Here is a 20291-nt window from a genome sequence, read left to right on the forward strand (position 1 = left end):
CAACGGTATTAGCTGGCAGTGAAATTGGGATGATTTCCCAATGGCTTAAAGGACTTCAACTCCTCATTCTGTTGAGTGTCCAGAAGCAGCTCCATAGTGTATCTGCCTGCTGAGGGATTAAGTGAGATCCTATATGGGAATTTCTCAGCAAAATAACTCCAAAATATTTATGTAATTATCCTACTCTGGATTAAGATATAACAATCAAAATGTACCGATTAATTCATCATGAAAATGATTTAATAAAGAGATCATTTAAAATGCCTTCCTCTATTTTTTCTTTCTTGATAAATATTTATGTTTTGAGTGTATGTATGTGTCTGCACACATGCCTATGTTTCTGTTTGTATGTGCACAGAAGGAGAGGACAAACTCACATTTTTCCTCAAAAATGATAAACTTAAGTTTTGTTTGGCTGAAAGTGGAAACAGCGCTTCTCACTGGCCCAGAGCTCACAAAGGAAACCAGGCTGTGTGCCTTGTCCATCACTTCCCAGGGGTCTGCCTAGCACTACAACCACACCCCATGAATGCATGTATTAAATTTTATTTTAAATATGGTTTCTGGGTATCCAACATAGATCCCCATGTTTTCAAGTTAAGCAATTTATTGTCTGTGCCATCTCCTCAGCCCATAAAGTTTTATATGCTGAGTTCTTTCAGATCATTGTATATATTTGTTACTGTAGTATTTTTTCAGCTATCTTTTTATATAACAGCTTGAATGACCACTGAGAAAAAATTACTTAGATGTTGAATAGCTTCTTTTTTCTCCATTCACTTCCTAACAAAGAGGGAAGCCTGGAGCCCTATTGCCTTTATTATTGATGGCTGATGCTACTTATTTCTACAGTTCTACAGTGGTAAGCCTGAATTTCTACCCTCCAGCAATGTGCTTATCAAGCATGATGTTAAATATTGGGGCATGGTTGTAGAGAAGGCACAAATCATAAAAGACAATGGCCTCACTGCTGCTAACCTTAAGGAGAAATAGCTTAATTGGAGAGTGTCAACCCAAGGGATAGGAGTCTAGGGAAAAATATGCCCATTAGGATACTGTTTGCTAAATCCTCAAAAAAAAAAAAAAAGAACATGACGTCAGCATATTATATTATAGAAATTTTGGTGCACAATAGAAAAAAACTAAACAGAGAAAATACTTAAGACAGAAGACATTGTGTATATCTGGGGGTAGTGAATAAAAGACAGACAATAATTGTCTTTAATAACTAACCATGGCTCCAGAGAATGAAGAAGATCCAAACGATGAGCAATCAGTAATGAAATAAGTGCCCAGTGAACATCCCCTAGTGTGGAGACAACAAAGGTACTAGGAAAATTCAAGGTTTGCCAACTAGGAGAAGACTGGCCCTAGGCGTTCTGAAACTGGCCATCAGTCATCCTGTCTTCCCGTTAAACAGAGATGTTTAGACATTCAACAGCTATGTTTACATTGATTCTTAGTTGGTGTCTTAGTTAGGGTTTCTATTGCTGTGTGGAGTCACCATGACCACAGGAAATCTTGTAAAGAAAAGCATTAATTGAGGGGGCCCCCATACAGTTTCAGAGGCTCAGTCCATTATCATCAAGGCAGGCAGCACGTGATCTGGGAAACAAACTCCAGTCACCTAGCTTGTGTAAGGCGTGCTTTTCCTCACAAGCCACTGCATTAGCTCTCTTTCAGCTTGTAGAGCCAGAATTATTCACCACGAGTGCCCTTAATTTAGTCCAATAGCTATTCTCAGTACTTTTTCTTTTCAGAATGTATCTTAAGGTTTCTTTTCCGTTTATAAATGATTTAAAAATTATCTGGGCAGTGGTGGTACGTGCTTTTATTGCCAGTACTTGGGAGGCAGAGGCAGGTAGCCAGCCTGGTCTACAGAGTGAGTTCCAGGACAGTCAGAACTACACAAAGAAACCCTTTTTCAAAAATTATATATATATATATATACATACATATATATATATATGTGTGTGTGTGTGTATGTATATATGTATATATATACACACATATATATATAGAGAGAGACAGAGAGAGAGAGACTCAGAGAGAGCAATAAAGCGTATAGGTACAGGTATTTAAAAGAGGTAAAAATGAGAAAGTACTCATATGCTTAAAAGTAGAGAGAGAGCTCTATCTGCCTGCGGCCTCCAGAAGTAAAGCTCTCTCAGACACTGCTCTAGCGCCATGCCTCTTTCCTTTCCAACAGCATGGCTGTGGACTAACCCTCTGAAACTGTAAGTGAGCCCCCAATTATATCCTTTCTTTTATGAGAGTTACCTTGGTCACGATGTCGCTTCACAGAAACAGAACACTGACTAAAACATATACCTAGTAGGTACTTTTAGATATATACTAACATATACCTAGTAGGCACTTTTAGATATATACTCATGTATTTTAGTCACATCACATTTACTTCGGGAAAATATATAAAATGTATTTTATCTTACCACATGGCTTTTCTATAATAGCAATTTTGGTTTTTATTAAAGAACACTTATCTTGTCTTTTGAGTTTTGGAAAACACTTCCTATTGGAGATAAACAGATCCATGGAGAATCTTTTGATCTGCAATGGACATCACCCTGAGATTCATGAATCAAACTTGACCAAGATTATATAATTGGTATCACTGGCATGGAACATTCACTTCGATAATGCATGAATATAATGGCTAAACTTAAGTTGATATCTTAACATAGTTTGAACCCCTGCACATTTATCAGAAGCAAAAAATTGATCCAATATTTAAAAACAATATTTGATAAATTATTAAAGTGATAGAAAATTTTAATGCTGAAAAACATCTAGGAGCCAACATCAACTTTCTAGATTTTCATCCTGGGCTTCTATTCCAAGTCTCTTTTTCTCATCCAGAGACTGGAGGTTAACAGAGACCAAAATTTAATTATCTCTTTGTACCCAGTTTTGCAGACTTTCAGATGAAACTGTAGTGAAAAAAAAAAAAAACTTCCCTACAACTCACTCCTTCAGACATGAAACCAGAGGGTCTAAAGTAGAAGGAACCTATAGCAGAGCTAGATGTCTTCCCTACCCAGTCATAACTGAATAACTTTTTCCAAATCACTCATATCATTAACAAGCAAACTAAAAGCACATAATTGCACGAGAGGGTGGATTTCTCATAAAACAACATTCGCTGGCATTTGAAGCACATCTTAAAAAGACTCAGAACACATATATTTCATTTAAATATTTATTTTCAAGTTGTGGGAGTGTTTTTACCCATTCAATCTGTGGGTATAAACACCCTAAGGCAGGATGAAAAACTATATATTTCAGCAAATTGGCAAGGAACTGATATGAGAAACATAGTATGAATTTTCTTGGATAAAAATAATGAAAATTCAAGCAGAACATCCTTTCATTGAATTTTATGTTCCAAATTCAGTTACTAGCATGGGACATTACTGGGCATTTGACAATACACTAGGTATTGATGGCATAGAAATTAGGAAACAGAATTCTCCCCTCAATATAGAATTCTCTAAAGGAGGGATGGTTTTAATGTATTTCCTTTCCCAATATCTCCCAACTCCAAACTATCATCATTCCTTGGCCAATACACAGTAATCACTCTTTAAAGGCATTTTCTTTTTGTACTTTGATATCTCTGCCCTGTCTTCTCAGTCTGGTCCATTCCCACACTTGTAGAAGAAATACCTCTTAGCCTTGTTTAGATAGTATTCTAATTCCTCTTCAGCCTCATCTTCCACTTCTCCATCTGGTTTACCCAGGTCCAGTCACATGAGTTCTTTTTCACTGCTCTGAATCTACACTTTTCTGGCCATACATGATTGAACTTTCCAGGTCTCCTACTGACACCTAGCTTTCAAATAGTTGGCATGTTCTCAAAGATGACACACATCATACACTCATAGATGTAAGACACAGCTAATCTTTTTAACAAATCTTCTACCTTCTACAGATCACTGCTGTGGGATAATGCTCTTACATACTGTAAAGATTTGTCACTTGTATTATTTTAACAAAACACTGATTGTCCAGTAGCCAGGCAGAAAGTACAGGAAGGGTGACCAGACTAAGAGAATTCTGGGAGGAGGAAAGGCAAAGATCAGTCATCTGCCAGAAAAAGAGGAAGCAAGATGAGAATGCTGCACTGAGAAAAGGTACCAAGCCATGTGGCTAAACATAGACAAGAAATATGGGTTCATGGAAGTTGTAAGAGCTAGTTGGTAATAAGCCTGAACTAACAGGCCAAACAGTTGATAATTAATATAAGCTTCTTTGGCACTGAACAGCTGCAGGACCAGGCAGAACCGAAACTTCCATCTACAGATCACCTTCTAAATATGACATCATGGTGTTGATTCCTTCACAGAATTTTCTGAATAGGGAACAACATCTTGTGCCAAGTAGATAAATCTTACAAAAGTAAAATAAATCCTTCTCTAAGAATTTGAAGCTAAGTCATAATATTCTCAAATTTTGTATTACTGATTTAAAATGTCTATTTTTCTGTCAATCTACAAAGTTATAAAAAGAAATAGAACATATGCTATAAAATGAAAACAATGAGTAACCGAGAGATGCAGAAGTTGCTCAACTACACTAACTTTGGTTGAATCATCTTCATTTTTTAAGGCTTCACTCTATTTGTTTGCAAAACAGAGGGTTGATATAGATTTAAATTGAAAAACAATTTTTCAGTTTTAAAAGTCAAATATTAATATCATCTCAAGTTCTTAATATGGGGTTCTGTGAATTTGTAGACTATGTGCCCTAATTAGTTTTTTCTTTGATGTCTCATCTTGAGTTTTTTCTACTTATATGTAAATACTGAGTGTTGTAATATTTATTACACTGAGTAACACTGTAATTTATAAAATTATGTTGAATCATGCAGTTTTCCTTCTTAGAGATGGAAAATATAGTTCTAATTATTTGTATAACCCTCAACATTAAATACACTCCAATAGAATTAAGAAAAAAAATCAATCTTTACACAAACAATTAAATACAAAAGTTGTCACCATTTTCAAGTAAAATGTGGTACATATACACAATAGAGCACTACTCAGTGATTTAAAAAAAATGACATCTTGCAATTTGCAGGCAAATGGATGGAACTAGAAAAAACCCATGCTGAGTGAGGCAACCCAGACCCAGAAAGACAAGCATGGTATGTACTCACTCATAAGTGGATATTAGACATAAAGCAAAAATAACCAGCCTACGGTCCACAGAGAAGCTACTTAACAAAAAAGACCTTAAGAGAGGCATATATGGATCCCAATGGGAAGAGGAAATAGACAAGATCTCCAGAGTAAACTGGGAAAGTGGTAGGAGAGGGATGGGGAGGAGAAGGAGAACATGAGGGCATGGGATGATAAACGTGGGGGAAGGACAGACAGGGAGAGCAAGGAAAGAGGTATCTTAATAGAGGGAACAATCATGGGGTTAGTGAGAAATCTGGCACTAGGAAAATTCCCAGCAATCCACAAGGATGACCCCAGCTATGACTCTAAGCAATAGTAGAGAGGGTGCCTGAACTGGTCTTTCCCTGTAATCAGATTGATGACTATCTTAATTGTCATCATAGAACCTTCATCCAGCAACTGATGGAAGTAGATTCACAGCTAAGCATTGGGCTGAACTCCCAGAGTTCAGTTGAAGAGAGGGAGGAGAGACAATATGAGCAAATGGATTAAGACCATGGCAGGGAAACCCACAAAAACAGCTGACCTGAGTTAGTGGGAGCTCACTGACATTGGACTGACAACTGGGGAACCTGCAGAGGATGAAAACTAGGACCTATGGATGTAAGTAACAGTTGTATGACTAGGGCAGTCTGTGAGGCCACTGGCAATGGGATCAGTATTTATTCCTAGTGCATGAACTGGCGTTTTGGAGTCCATTCCTATGAAGGGATACCTTTTTCAGCCTAGATATGGGGGAGTGTTCTTGGCCCTGCCTCAAGGTGATATGGCATACTTTGTTGACTCCCCATGGGAGGCCTTACACTCTCTGAGAAGTAGATAAGAGGTGGGGTGGGACTAAGGTGGGAGGAGTGGGAAGAGGGGAAGGAGAGGGAACTGGGATTGGCATGTAAAATTAAAAAAAAACCTGCTTTTAAAAAAGAAAATAAAAAAGGTATTTAAAAAAAATTCTCAAAGCAACTGAAGTTTGAAGTTAGAGTCCCTTCCTTTTGTTTTCACAGTGCTCGTGATTGAACACTAGGTCTCACCTGTACTAGGCAAGGGCCGTACCAATGAGCCACCACCCTGGTTGTAATAGTGATTTTTAATAATGGTCTCAAATGCGGCAGTAGTGGGGTGTAAGGAAATTCACTGTGTGGATCCCTATTCACTACATAATGATGGTGGACGCTAGCTCTGAAGATACGGAAGCAGGACCAGTTTGAAACAAAGGAAACAAACAAGCAGGAAGGAAAAAACAGCACATCTATTTCCTAAAATGCCTCTGGAAGGCAACAGTCCTCTCATGCTCTAGCAAAATAATCGTGGAGATGATCTGATGTGTGGTAGGGGACCCCAAACCAGCAGGTATGAGAAACACCCTAATTTTGAGTACCTCAAATAGGAAAACTTGTGAAAATTATAATAAATTCTGCAGCCAGGTTGAATTACTCCATCATTATCATAACACATGGTAAACGAGCAAAGACAGAGCGGTCATATACGTGCTTTTATATCATGTGTTCTGCCTAAAACAAAGCATCATGTGACTAGGTTCACATGCATACACATGAAAAGATTCACGTGTGGTTGGCGCAGTGTTTCCTGCGTTTTATTATTTCCATTCTTCCACACTCCTAGCCATCACTGCTGCTTCTTTCTTTCTAGCTGAAAACTGGAAGAAGGAACTAGTACCATACAGGAATAATAGCTATATTTCCTAAGGATTTCATTTCTGAACATGTTTACATTTACTACCCAATAATACCTAACACATAAAGTCAGCGGTAATTTTTTTTTAACTCACTATCTTGTTTCTCATGGGCTTAGCAAAAGAAAATGCTTGATGCTATTGTTCCTTGAGAGACAGCCCATCCACAACTCTGGTAGATCCAGCACATCTTACCCCACACCAGCCAGCTGTATACTTAGGTGGCTAAACACGTGAGTCACGATAATGATAGAGTGTTATGTAAGGTCATTCTGAACTGATTAAGACCAAGGCTAAATGCCATGAGACAGACATTCCTTACACTTGTTATAGCTTATGCTTGGCCTCGCTCTTAGGTATTTACAGCCTGGTATACACACACATCTTCCAGAAAGCAAGCCGTTGAGGCCAAAATGTAAACTCCTAAAACATCAAGTTGGCATGCTCCATGAGCAATACATTACTGTGCAGAATGAAAGAAAAAAAAAAGAAGCTAATATTTTTATTATAAACTATGCCTCAGACAAAGAGCTAGATGCTTTCCTGATGGGACCTCATTTAAAACGCTGTGCTGAACTTGAAAGAAACAATTGGAAACCTGCCTAGTCCATTAAAGGCCAATGAAAATTCGCTGAAGGAAAATGTAGTGCGGAGCCCTCCAGAGTGTGACGTTTTAAATGGAAACGGAAGGATGTAGCATGAGGCTAAGTCTGGAAGGAGGAAGTCAGCCTCCTCCCAAAGGTCGAAATCTCCTTTCAGCATGGACAGCAGAGGTGGGGGGTCATGGGAAAAGCATCACCACTCACCATAGTGCATGTAACAGTTTCCTTTGGTGGGATCCAGCTCAATGGCCTTCAAGAAGAACTTTTCGGCCTCACTCTTACGACCCTTGAAAAACAGAGAAAATGGATGATTCAGCAGCAGATCATGAAGAATTAATTTTTACATCTGAGCACAAACGAAATACACTAATATCTACAGATAAACAGTGTTGGGGAAAAGCCCTTATTTCTTCTAACTGAGGATGACAGAGGAGCATGTGTGGAGAGGAAAGACTGTTTTCAGGATCCTGGGAAGCATCAAGAAGAGAAGACAAGAAGTGATGTTGGGTCCATCCATGTGGTCAAAGAGGAGGCTGGGGAGCTGAAAGGGATTTTATAAGTGTCATAGAAATAAAAAGGGTAAAATGGGTTATAGAAACACCATTGCCATTTTTAGCTTTTCTTTGGGTAGTACATGTGCATCGCATGAGTATGCACAGATGCACATACATGTGGAGGCCAAAAGATGATCTCAGATGTTAAATATTTACTTCTTATTTCATGTGAATGAGAGCTTTTGCCTGCAATGTATGTATGTGTACCATGTGACTGCCTGGAGTCTGCAGGGGCCAGAAGGGAGTATCAAATCCCCTTAACTAAACTTCATGTGAGCTGCTATGTGGGTTCTAGGAACAGAACCTGGGTTCTCTGGAAGAGCAGCAAGAGCCCTTAAATGTTGAGCTGCCTCTCCAGGCCCCCAAAATCTGTTCTCATGATTGAGCTCAGGCTCTTGCAAGGCCTTTTACCAACTGAGCTACTGCCAAGTGCTTGCACTTTCTGTTTTATTGTCTTTATTATTTTATCTTAATAAAGTATTCCCTCAGCTCCCATCACAGTGGTTACTGCCAACAGGAGTTATGCACTGAGAGTGAAAATGTAGTATAGCTCCAACCATCAAGTTCCATTCTGTTGTCTTACACTCATTTCATGTAGAGGCAGATGAGCTAGGAATGGCTCAGACACGGGGATTTTAATTGAGAGAAAGTGCATGTACAACTATTTAACATTGGAGAGAAGAGTCCAGAGCATGTCTGAGACTATAAAAAAAATATTCAGAATACCATTAACTTTTCAAGCAAGCCAGACCAGAGGACGTAGACCTATAATTCTAAGAGTTCTCCTGTAGTCAGGAGGCTGAAGCTTGAGGACCACAAATTCCACAAGCCTGTGTTGGCTACCAAATGTGTAGCCAGGGCAACTTATAAAGACTCTGTCTCAAAAATAATAAGCTAAAAGGCAGGTAGATATAGCTCGGTGGTCTGGTACAAGACCTTAGGTTCAATTTCAATTACCAGCCACATACACAGGCATGCAGGAATGCACACACACACAAACACACACACACACACACACACACACACACACACCTGGCATACACTCAAAAAAGTAAAGAAATACAGAGTTCTGGTCAGTGCTAAAGAAGAGTGCTTTCCCATGGCCATTCTCTTCTCTGATTCTTCAAGCATACATCAAGCTTGGGAAAGTTGACCCCCAGATTGACTCAGAGATGCTGAATGTTAAACACAGCCAAGGGTTAAATGAGAGAACACAAAGACAATGAGTGATGGGCTCTAGTGCAGAGGGAACAAACATTGGTCCCAAGCAATGAAGATGACACTAGTTCTCTTCTAGACATCCCTCATCTCTTACTACAGCAAATGTTCTTTCGTGGATGTAATTACTATCGACTTCCAAGGAAGAAATGAAGTCACAACGTGGAGAATTTCCAACTGCTATTTTTCATTGCTGCTAACATTCAGATCTGAAGTTCTGCTAACCTAGGACTTAATCAGAAACTAGCTTACCTTCTTAGCTTTAGTTTTAGTCAAATAGTGACATCACAGAAAAACAATAATAACAGAGAAATGCTTTCAGGAAACAATTTTATTTTTCTTAAAATTATATAATCCAGGCAGCTTATGAAGCAGTATGATCTTGACCTGGTTATTGCTTCGACACAATTATCCACAGTAACAAGTAAGAGACTACTAGGAAGAAATTTATCAGAGTGGTCTCTGGTTTGACAGGGCAGGAATGAAGATCTATGTGGACTCCAAGTGACAGCTAAGTACCAGGGTACATCTAGAGAGTTTTTCCAAACTATCTGTACAGTCCTCCTTGTTTATATACTACATACACCTCAGGCAATGCTTCATTCTTTGTTCATATACATCTTTTAAACAAAGGTTACTGCAAACAATGTTTTAAGTTAAATGTATGCAAATCCCTTGTTATTCTCAATCTAGGCAACTTTTGATTAAATTGTTTGTATCTTCTCAGACTTTTCTTCATCCATTCATTAAAAAAAAAATGAGTTACTACATCCTACAGGCAATCACTTTCCTAACTGCTATGCATTACCCCTCAGTCCCTATCACCTATAACCAGGGATAACCTCATGCTTGGAAAAATGGACTTCGGAAGCTCTTTCACTTCAATAATGACACTGCACTCAGCAGCCACTCTCTAACAGTAAGTCTCATCAACTACCCAGTGACTAAAACTCCAGTGTTCCTTAAGAGTCTCAAGTCGGACCTTCAAAATTGAGGAGGAAGCAGAGAGCAAAGTTTCATATATACGTGACTGTGGGCTTTCATAAGGTAACAGCAGCAATTTCACCAGTTCACTAACTGAAGAATCAGCCTGGTGTCTGAAATAGGAGGACGGATTCTAGACGAGCAGAGCAATTCCACACTTGTTTATCTCTATGACGCACGGAAAATCATCCCGTCTTTTAGCAGTACTTTGTGCTATTGCAGAAAGGAGGATTTAGACGGAGCACAGAGAACCCACTCTCCGCGATGCTGCCATCATGGCTGTATTCATGATCCATTTATCCAAACTCATAAAGTGTACAGCCCAAAGGGTGAGCTATCAAATAGCTGCACTACCAATGCCAGCCAGGTGATTATGAAGCGGAACTAAGTGTAGGAAGAACACAGTCTCACCTTCATGGAAATACTGTTCTTTCTCATCACAAGGTTTTTGTAAATGAAACCTGTTATAAAAACAACGTGTACTATTTTTTTTAATGTAAAGGCCATTTCATAGAAATTTTGAATTGCATGACGATGATACATATAAAGTGATAATATTACGTAGGTACATTAGAAATTTGTAACCAATGTTGCTTATTATTTAGATATATGCACACACACATGCGTGTGTAACAGGATACTGCAATGAATAACAAAGAACACGCTTTGCTGGGTACACAGCTTCAAAGCACATGTTCATTCTTTAAATCATCAGGAAAATAATATTCCAGGAATTTATAGAAGTTAATAAAATCTATCATTAGTAAAGTGCCCATAAAAATGGTATATGAGATTTAAAAAAAAAAGGCTTTGAACTTTTTTCCACTTAAGGTTTTAAGGACAGTAAGGAAGAAGCCGGCTCATTTATCAATGTCCCAGTAAAATGAGCAGTAAAATCCTCCTGTATCATTCACTGGTGAAACAACAGTAGGCAGCTATAAAAACATGCATCGGCACTCAAGACACTGGTTACTAAAAGAAACCAAGACCCATAATCTCCAATACAAGATGATCATGGTGATCCCTCTTCCTGGGAAAAAAAAAAATATTACACTATTAAAAAAAATCTATCAGCTTTGGTTACTATTCAGAGAAATACCAAATAACAAAGAAAAGGAAAACCTCATGAAAGCATCTAAACTTAAGAATCAATGAACCGACAGGTAGATGCATCACTGAGCCCTAGGAAAAAAGTTGGTCATTGGTAAGTAATGTTGCATACAATCACATTTACTATTTCAACTACCATTAGTTTAAAGGCAATGGGAATTTTAAAATATGGAGAAAAATAAATTGGGGGGAGGTGGGACTTGGATATAGCACATCTGATAATATGCCAACCATGCATAGGACCCTGGGTTCAATCACCATGCTATACAAGACAGGTGTGGTGGTACACATCCATAATCCTAGCACCCAGGCGGTGGAGGCAAGAGGATCATGAGTTTGAGGCCATCCTGGGCTACACAACAAGTTTAAGCTCAGCCTTGGATATATCAGACCCTGCCTAAATAAGTAGACAAATACAAAAAAATGAAATAAAATTAATTGTTCCGAAACCAAGGAAAGGAGACTGTGCTAAGTACTAAATACATGCAAAAGAGTATGGTTCAAATTCATGAGAAACAAACAAGGGAACATTAAACAGTAGCCCATGCTCCCAAACCCTGCTCCAATCCAGCCCTCGGCTGTTTGTGAGCAATGAAACAAGTACATGAAAGGAAACATCCAACTCAGTTCATATCGCATATTCCACATCACGATTTCGCCTTCCAGTTATTTTGCTGATGCATCAAACTGGTGCTGCCACTATTGTAGCTGAGGAACAAGCAGCAGGCTGCATGGATGTGAAGCCCATGGCATCTCTACCAAAAGCTAACCAATGGCTTTCAAATACAATCTGTATGGCCATATAGTAGAGACATAAGTTTTTACACACAGATATGCATAAACTACCACAATAGTTCTGGACTCTCTTGCTTACAAGACTTGGAATACTTCATGCAGTGTTAGAATTAGATTATCATACATAGCTTTCATTTGAGAGTTATTAATTTTTTTAAAGAAAAATCAGTTGCTCTGATATGTGCTTCCTAAACTTTAGGAAGATACACACAATCCATCATGTTTGTATATGATGCGGAAGCAAAATTCTCTAGGGGAACACAGAGGAAACATGGGTGGGGGTGGGAAGGGAGTGTGGGAGAGATCATAAAACATAGGTATATGAAAATGCCCTTATGTAACACAAGTCCACGTACAATAAATACAATGAAAAAGCATTCAAAAATTGTAATAAAAATTATACTCAAATTTTTGTACTAATCTTTAGGGACGAATTAGTCATGGCACAGTAGATGTCCTTTACAAAGTGTCGTGATACCATAGTTCAGAATAGCAATTACCCTGAAAAATCCCTGATGACAAGACTTTGCACTCTTGCGTTGTGTTTTGACTTTCTTCCAATTATTTCCTGGCACAGAGCTCAACAAACCTTTATACTTTCTGAGCAATATGATACCCAAAAAAGATACACTGGAACTCATTGTGTGATGGGATCGTCTTTTGTTCCCACAAGGACAATCACTATGGACTCCTAGGTAGAAGACAGTTCACAGAAAGATCCAGCAATTATCTCTAGCTTGGAGTTTTTAGCCTCACGCTTGATACTCCAGAGAGGGAAAATAGGATGGAGGGTGAATTAATAATCTATTATGCCAATGTGATAAAGCCTCACATTAAGAGAAACCTTGAATCCCAAACTACAGGGTATGCTGAGCTTCCATTTCCACATAAAAATTTCAGCATTGCCAGGAGAGACACTCCAGATCCTTCTCAAAACTCACCTACATATCCCTTCATCTGCTGGTTCACTTAGATCTATTTAATGATTGGCATCAGGAAGAAAACCATATTATGGGTTTTCTGGAGCTGCTCTATCAAAACAGCTCCCAGGAAGGAGTTATAGGGCTACCAATTTGTAGTCACGTCAGACAAAAGTTGTAGATTACTTGGGAACCCACAAGAGAAACAAAGATCCCAACTTTAGGTGTTAAATCACAGGCAAACTGAGAGAAGGTGTGAAGAGGGGTGAATCTTATTTACAGAAAGTGTGCTATTACATGCAGCTGAGTTACTGTTCTGAAAATCAGCCACATCATTTGAGCAAAAGAGAAAAAGCAGTTTGAAGACACCAAGAATAAAGCAATAAAGACCAGAACATGTAAAAAACAAAACAAACAAAAAAAAAACAAGAGCGACACTTTAAAATATTCTTCTTAGATGGCATCACACATTTATCAATAAAGTCGCAAAAAGGAGACATAATCGTCACAAGTATATTAAAATAGGAATTCATATCATAAATACTTCATTAAAATGTAATAATATTTTCCTGGGAGGCTATCTTCTGGATGCCACAGAGCTTTAAATCATGGTTACATTCCGTAGCTCAGTTATATTTATAGGCATTAGTTCCAGGGAAACAGATGCAAATACTTCCCTCTTTTCCTTGAAGCCTTGTTTACTTAAACTCAGTGCTTACCACCACGAACTTGAATACTGTGCTTCAATTAAGATGATTTCATGGGAAATCTTTAAGAGAGGGAAGGTCAGGATAATACTACATGTTGCAGACAGGATGTAAATTGTAGTTTCTAACCTAATTATAATGTCTTAATTATATCACCTCTATCACTGACACATGTTGCAGTTGAGATTTCAACAGCAAGTCGAACCCAAGGATTGGTCCATTGGTATTTCACGACTGATGAAGGAAGAGATACCCAGCAGAATGTTAAAAAAACACCAGTGTTTTGTTAGCGGTCAAGAGATGTGGCCATAAACACAGTCTGTCTAAAGCTACTGAGAGGGAAAGAGAAGTGGCCACAGATTTCATAGCAAGGAGCGTCCTGAGCAGTGTAACCAACAGTAAGGTTGTGTCTTTGTGCTGCTCTCAGTCTGGTTGTGAAATAGACAGGAGAAAACCCAGAGCACCGTCAGTGCAGAGTGCACTGGCGAGAAAACAATACCAGCTAACAGGCAGAAGAATATCCAGTTGGGAGTATCAAGTGGTCCAAGTCCCTTAGCGACACATGAGAAGTCATCAAAGTGAATAAAGAGAAGCAGGCCAGCAAGTCAGCAGGTATAGACTAGCAAGCACTAGCATGATATAGCAGCAGAAGATTGAGTAAATCCCACAAAAGTCACGGGAATGTCTAGATGCGGGGCGGCACTGCATGGGGCTCACTAGGCCTACATGTTGACTCTGGAGCTTCTATCTCCATTCTATACATTTCTGGTATTAAAAACCACACTCAATTCTGGGTGCCATATGATCTATTGATTTCTACCGTCCCCTTGTTCTTATTAACTAACAAAAGTTGAGCAGGCTCTGGAAACAGCATAAAATGGTCCAGGTCAAGAGTGCTATACTTTGGACAGGGGCCATACTCATCCACTCTGGGTCATTTCCATTTTGGGGTTTGAGCTGCTGGGGTCAACACAGGGTATCTTCTGATGACATATGAACACGACACTGAGTCCAATAAGAAGGCTCGATGAATGAAGGCACTTATTGCCAGGACTAACCATCAGAGTTCAATCCTCAGGGTCCACAGGGTGGTAGGGGAAAACTGATTCCCACAAGTGTCTTCCACCTCACATGTACACATGATTTATCTTATTAATCAATCAATCAATTCATTAACTAATACAATTAAAAAAACACTGGCATATTTTAAGTAGACTACTGAAGCTAAACCTAAAGCCTCCAGTCTTGGAGTGGAGAACTCATTCCATTGCACTTCCAGAGTGTTTACACTTGTGGTCTGCATCAGGGTGGCCACAGTGGAAGAGCTGAAAAGTAATAAGACGGAAGATTTTTTTTTTGAGACAATGTAAGCCCGATGGGTCAGGTCTGGGTGTAGTGTAGTATTAAAAATCACTCAAGAATGACTCTGCAGTCACTTGAACAAATGAAGGAATTATTCATTCTTCTGGGAAAGATTTGTGAGCACATCAGTAGGAACAAGCTATGTGTAGAGGGCTATTAGAGTTTTATTTGTTTGAGATGTCAAGGCAACACAGGCTCTGGAGGACTAAGTCATAAAGACCGGCTGTATCAAGGGCCACACACCAAGAGTGGACAGGAAATAGAGACCAAATATCTGATGCTTTGCATTAGAAGAAAGGAAAGAAAACTTGCAAAGAGGCCAAGCAAGAGGAAACTATAACAATAAACTCAAAAGCAAACCACCATCTACATACAGTTGTAAAGTTCTTAATAATAGACAAAGGCATATCAAGAACAACATTAAATGTAAACATTCATGATCAATTTAATTGGCTATTTCAAATGATTTCAAACTTGCTGTAATGGCTTCCATGCATGACATGGCTGCTGTGCCTTCTTGAAATCAAGACAGTTGTGTTCACCTGGAGGTCCCCACAACGTTGCAGGTACAGGAGAATCACACAAGAGCCTGCCTATTCGCCATCCCTGCTGGAAGTGGAGAAGAGTCCTCAGCCCCTCATCTGAGATTCCGACTATTCTGTCACCCTGCTCTGTCCACAGCTGTGAATGGCCAGAGGGGTTGGGTATATATGTGGGTGGTAGATTGAGGAGGTGACTCCCATGGTTCAGCTTCTGTGAGTCCTCAGCCAGGCCAGCGGTGGGACTCTCCAGTGCTGTGGCTGCCTAAGAGTCACTCATGATGCTGGGAGTAACCTCTCACATGTCTTCCTATAACCAATTCCAATATACTTATGTTGTTTTTTTTTTTTTTGAAAGAAAAGAAAAAAAAAGAAATTCCCACCTCCTCCCAGCCTCCCATTTCCCTCCCCCTCCCCCCACTCCTCTCCCCCTCCCTCTCCAGTCCAAAGAGCAGTCAGGGTTCCCTGGCCTGTGGAAAGTCCAAAGTCCTCCCCGCTCCATCCTTGTCTAGGAAGGTGGACATCCAAACTGGCTAGGCTCCCAGAAAGCCAGAACATGAAGTAGGATCAAAACCCCGTGCCATTGTCCTTGGCTTCTCATCAGCCCTCAATGTCCGCCATATTCAGAGAGTCCGGTTTTATCCCATGGTTTTTCAGTCGTAGTCCAGCTGGCCTTGGTAAGCTCCCACTAGATCAGCCCCACTTATGGTTTTATAAGACTAAATTGGGCAAACCTGTTTCTTAGTCTGTCAGTTTCTTACCTGCTGTCAATAGACTTTATTTCTATAACTCTCTAGGAAAAAAAAATCACACAGCCTTGACCTTTCAAAAACATGTATTTAGACTACATAAAATTATTAAATATTAGGGTTTTCTTTTTTCCACATGACTTTGAAACTATGGGTAAGTAAACCTTTAAAATTCTTGAGGTAAAAAAATTAAATGGCTAACATCTATAAATGATTCATAATTGAAGGTGTTTATCATAGATAGAGTTCCAGTTGTGTTCCAACGCCAATTTCCCATCTACATATGTTTATTAGTACAGGTTCCCCAAAAGCCTAAAGGAATCATGCACACATACCTTAATAGCAGTTAGAGGAGATAATTAATTTGATAGTATTCAACCATATCATAACCTGCATCTGGGCAAATTACTTTGACTATTACATTGTATTGTTAAGCCAAACTCAGAGTCATGTTAAACCCAAAGTCTCAACATTAAATCTTATTCATCCATAATCTCAGTTGGTGAGAACAGTATTTAGACATGCAATTAAAATGCCCAAGAAAGCTCTAGTGAAGTAGAAGTTTCATTTAAATCAACTTGATAATTAAATAGGTAAATATATTCCCACCTTTTACTTTAAAGCTATGTATACATACATAAAATTTACATAACACATTAAATATGTTTATTAATTCCCTTAATTTTACAACTACTTATAGGACACCCAGTATGTGCCTAGAACTGTTAAATACTAAGGTAAAAAAGGATTTTGTTAACAGGCATAACTCCTGTCTTGGTAAAGTATAAAATTGCAGCTGTATTAGGCTGCACTAACGTAAGTAATAAACATTTGGTTTGACCTAGTCAAAGCACACATGAAAAGTTTCCAAATGAACCAATGCTTGATTTAATGATCAAAGGATGCGCAGTACATTGTTTGAGTGGTAAACAGAAAGGAACGCTGAGAAGGGGAGCAGCAAGGAAGGGCCCAGGAGAGGAACAAACCACAGGACAGAAATCAGACTGAGAGAGGTGAAGCAGCATCCTGGGGAGAGGGGGCTGAGCAGAGCACAGCGCTCTGCAGTCACATGGAGATGCTCTCTGCTGCTTCCCAATGACCTCTGTAATGATGAGGATGATAATAAGGTGGGATGGGAGCAGACAGGACATGTCAGGGAGTACAGAAGTGCAGACTAGATGCCTGGCATCAGAGAAAACAGAATTGGATATCTTCTCAGAGCAGGAAAGAGGAAGGGCAGATGGCATAAGGGAGACAGACGGTGACACTGATGGGAAGGCATTAAAGGAAGAGCCAAGTGCAGGCTTATGGGCTAAGACTAAGAGTTCAAAAATGGGGTTGATAGGGATTACATAGTGATTATCTATGGGTTTTTGAGGTATTTGGGTTGGCAAAAATGTGCGTAAATCACTTTGAACCAAATAGCTAAAAGCAAGGTGAAATATATTTCATGAAAACTGCGTAGTAAATTGTATCAAGTGCTTAAAATGGCCAGTGGATTTGGGGACAGAGGCCATGAGTATGGGGTATGTTAAGTAATTTTTGAAGCCTGAGAAAAGGGCAGAAATGGGGGAGGAGAAGAAAAATGGATAGTGAAATTACAGATGGTTATTACATTTATGTATGTCTGGCCATGAAGGGTAGTGCAAAGAATGTCATTGGAACGATACAAGACCCAATGAGGATTTAAAAAAAAAAAAAAAGAACACATGAAACCACAACATAAATTACAACAGTTTTTTGTCATGTAAATTGAAAATTTCCAAGGTAAAACCCAAAATGTACTTCGAACATTCCAAGATAACTTTCCAACTATGGCCATGGCCAAATTTCAAGTGCTTGGGTTCTTCAAGCTGCGTCTTTCCCTGCTAGGTATTCTGACTCTTGATTCCTACTTTTGTTGTGACACTTTTGTACTCTAATTGCCATTTGGAAACTCCTTTCTAATTGTAAACCACTTAGAAGAACCGTTTAATCAACAGCTAGCCAAAGGCCAGAGAGAGGGAAAGAGTGAAAAGGCAGGAAGAATGTTAAATACCTTAGAAAAGCAAGGGCTCAAAACACAAGTCCTTTAAATATAAACCACAGAAATGTGTTTCTCACAGCTCTGGTGATCGGAAAGTCTCCCACTTACTACACAAATGCATACCCTTACTGGATGAGGGATAGCGCAGAGGCCTGTATGACATCCAGAATTCTGTGCCTAATGCCATCCACGGCAACAATTTGTCTCCAAAAGGAACAGCAAGAAATTACAAATTTAATCAGCATCCTGTAATCCACAAGACAGTATCAAAAGTTCACCATGAGAATGGCTTCCAGGGAGGGGAAGATCTCCATGGCTAAAGAGGGGAATACCTTTAAGGACTCAATGAAAATGGAAAAAGCCTCAGATCTTAGCTCAGAGCAACGAATCCAAACACCCAGCAGGCCTGTTGGAGTACTGGGTCTATTCCTTGAGCAAGGTTATAAGCACTCACTGAGTTGCTCCAGTCAACTGCTTAGCAATAGCAAAGGGGTGCTTCTCTGCTCCGTGGACCCTCAGGGGGCTCTTCTGAACTCAGAAGAGCTCAGAGTTGACACTGGTGCACAAGTTTAAGCCCCTTGGGGGCGGTTAGAAAAGCTGTCTTGTGAGAGTAGAAAGACCAGAGCCCAAACAACAGCTGTTTTGCAGCTGGGTCACAACGGAGAGCAAAAAAAAATCCCTGGACACCATAAAAGGTAACGGAAGATGGCAGAGCAATCTCAGAACCTCCATTTGTCACTGGCAGAGAGCCACTTGTTCGGAAATCCAAACGCTCTCCATGAGGACAAAGCCAGATGTAAATAATTCCCCAATTTCAATTCATTTCATTTCTTTTGGTAAAAAGCTTCGGCAATAAAGGATGCGGGAGTCACTTAATTTATTTAGACATAAAATTCTTTGATGATTTACCCAGGACACTAAAAGAAAGCACTGGATCCAGAAACAGAAACCTGAGTCCCTAGGAGGTAAACAGCCAGAGGAAGTCACCGATTTGAATGAGTTTCAAGCTCTTCAGCTGGGAATCAAAGATCTAATTAATTGAACTCCATAGGTCTAATCCTCAGGAAAACAGAATTCGTCTCAAGAGAAGCAGTTAAAGATTCAGATTAAAGAAACCATTTTTAGAAGAAATTTACTTTCTGCTTTGGTTTGTTAAAGATGTATTTTTACATGTATGAGGGCTTTGCCTGCATGGATGTATGGGTGCCATATGTGTGTCTGGTGCCCATAGAGGCCAGAAGAGGGCGAAGAGGCCATCATAGTCCTGGGTGTAGAGTTTTAGATCGTTGTGAGCTGCCATGTGGGTGCGGGAACTAAACTTGGGTTCTCTCCAAGAGCACCAACTACTCTTAAATGTTGAGCCATCTCCGTAGGCCCCAAGTTCTTTTATGCTTGTCATCTTCTTTTGCTTATTTTGTTTTCAAGACCATAATACATAAGAAAACTGGTCCATTTCTTCAGGTCTGCTCAACTAAAGAAGCTTAGGCTGGGAAAATTTACTTGGACCTGAAACCAACAAACTTTAATTTGATGTACTAATGAACTGACGCATAAAACTAGTACTCCAGGAACTGAACGACCTACATTCTTCTGAAAGCAATTTCAAGGTAATGTTGCTCCTCAAAAGCAAAATATTCTGGAAAAGTTCTTAGAAAAATATGCCATATTTATTTTGAAAGTATATATTGTATAGTTCTAAAGTAATTTCCAAAATTTCCCCCAAAATGCTATTTATGTTCTGCTTTCCAATGTAATTTTACCTACAACTACTTCCTGATTTAGCCAAATTTTATAATTTGCCCTAATTCTTAGTATTCACAAGCAATTTCTT

At 39.3% G+C, this 20291-nt stretch overlaps 1 protein-coding gene across 3 annotated transcripts in view; it reads right to left on the reverse strand.

Moving 5' to 3' along the window:
- Tmtc2 (transmembrane O-mannosyltransferase targeting cadherins 2) overlaps window positions 1-20291 on the reverse strand; it is a 392468-nt gene that overhangs the window by 98279 nt on the left and 273898 nt on the right. For all 3 annotated transcript variants that reach the window (XR_007590635.1, XM_050135588.1, XM_050135589.1), the window contains exon 9: window positions 7701-7782. Coding sequence is in view for 2 of the 3 variants with exons in the window: in XM_050135588.1 (XP_049991545.1) it covers window positions 7701-7782 (82 nt within the window). In the remaining variant the exon portion in view is untranslated. The remainder of the gene's footprint in view (window positions 1-7700; window positions 7783-20291) is intronic.

The sequence above is a fragment of the Alexandromys fortis genome, unplaced genomic scaffold (genome assembly GCF_014885135.2).
Source record: "Alexandromys fortis isolate MF-2015 unplaced genomic scaffold, M_Fortis_MF-2015_v1.1 scaffold_24, whole genome shotgun sequence".
NCBI classification, from domain to species: domain Eukaryota; kingdom Metazoa; phylum Chordata; class Mammalia; order Rodentia; family Cricetidae; genus Alexandromys; species Alexandromys fortis.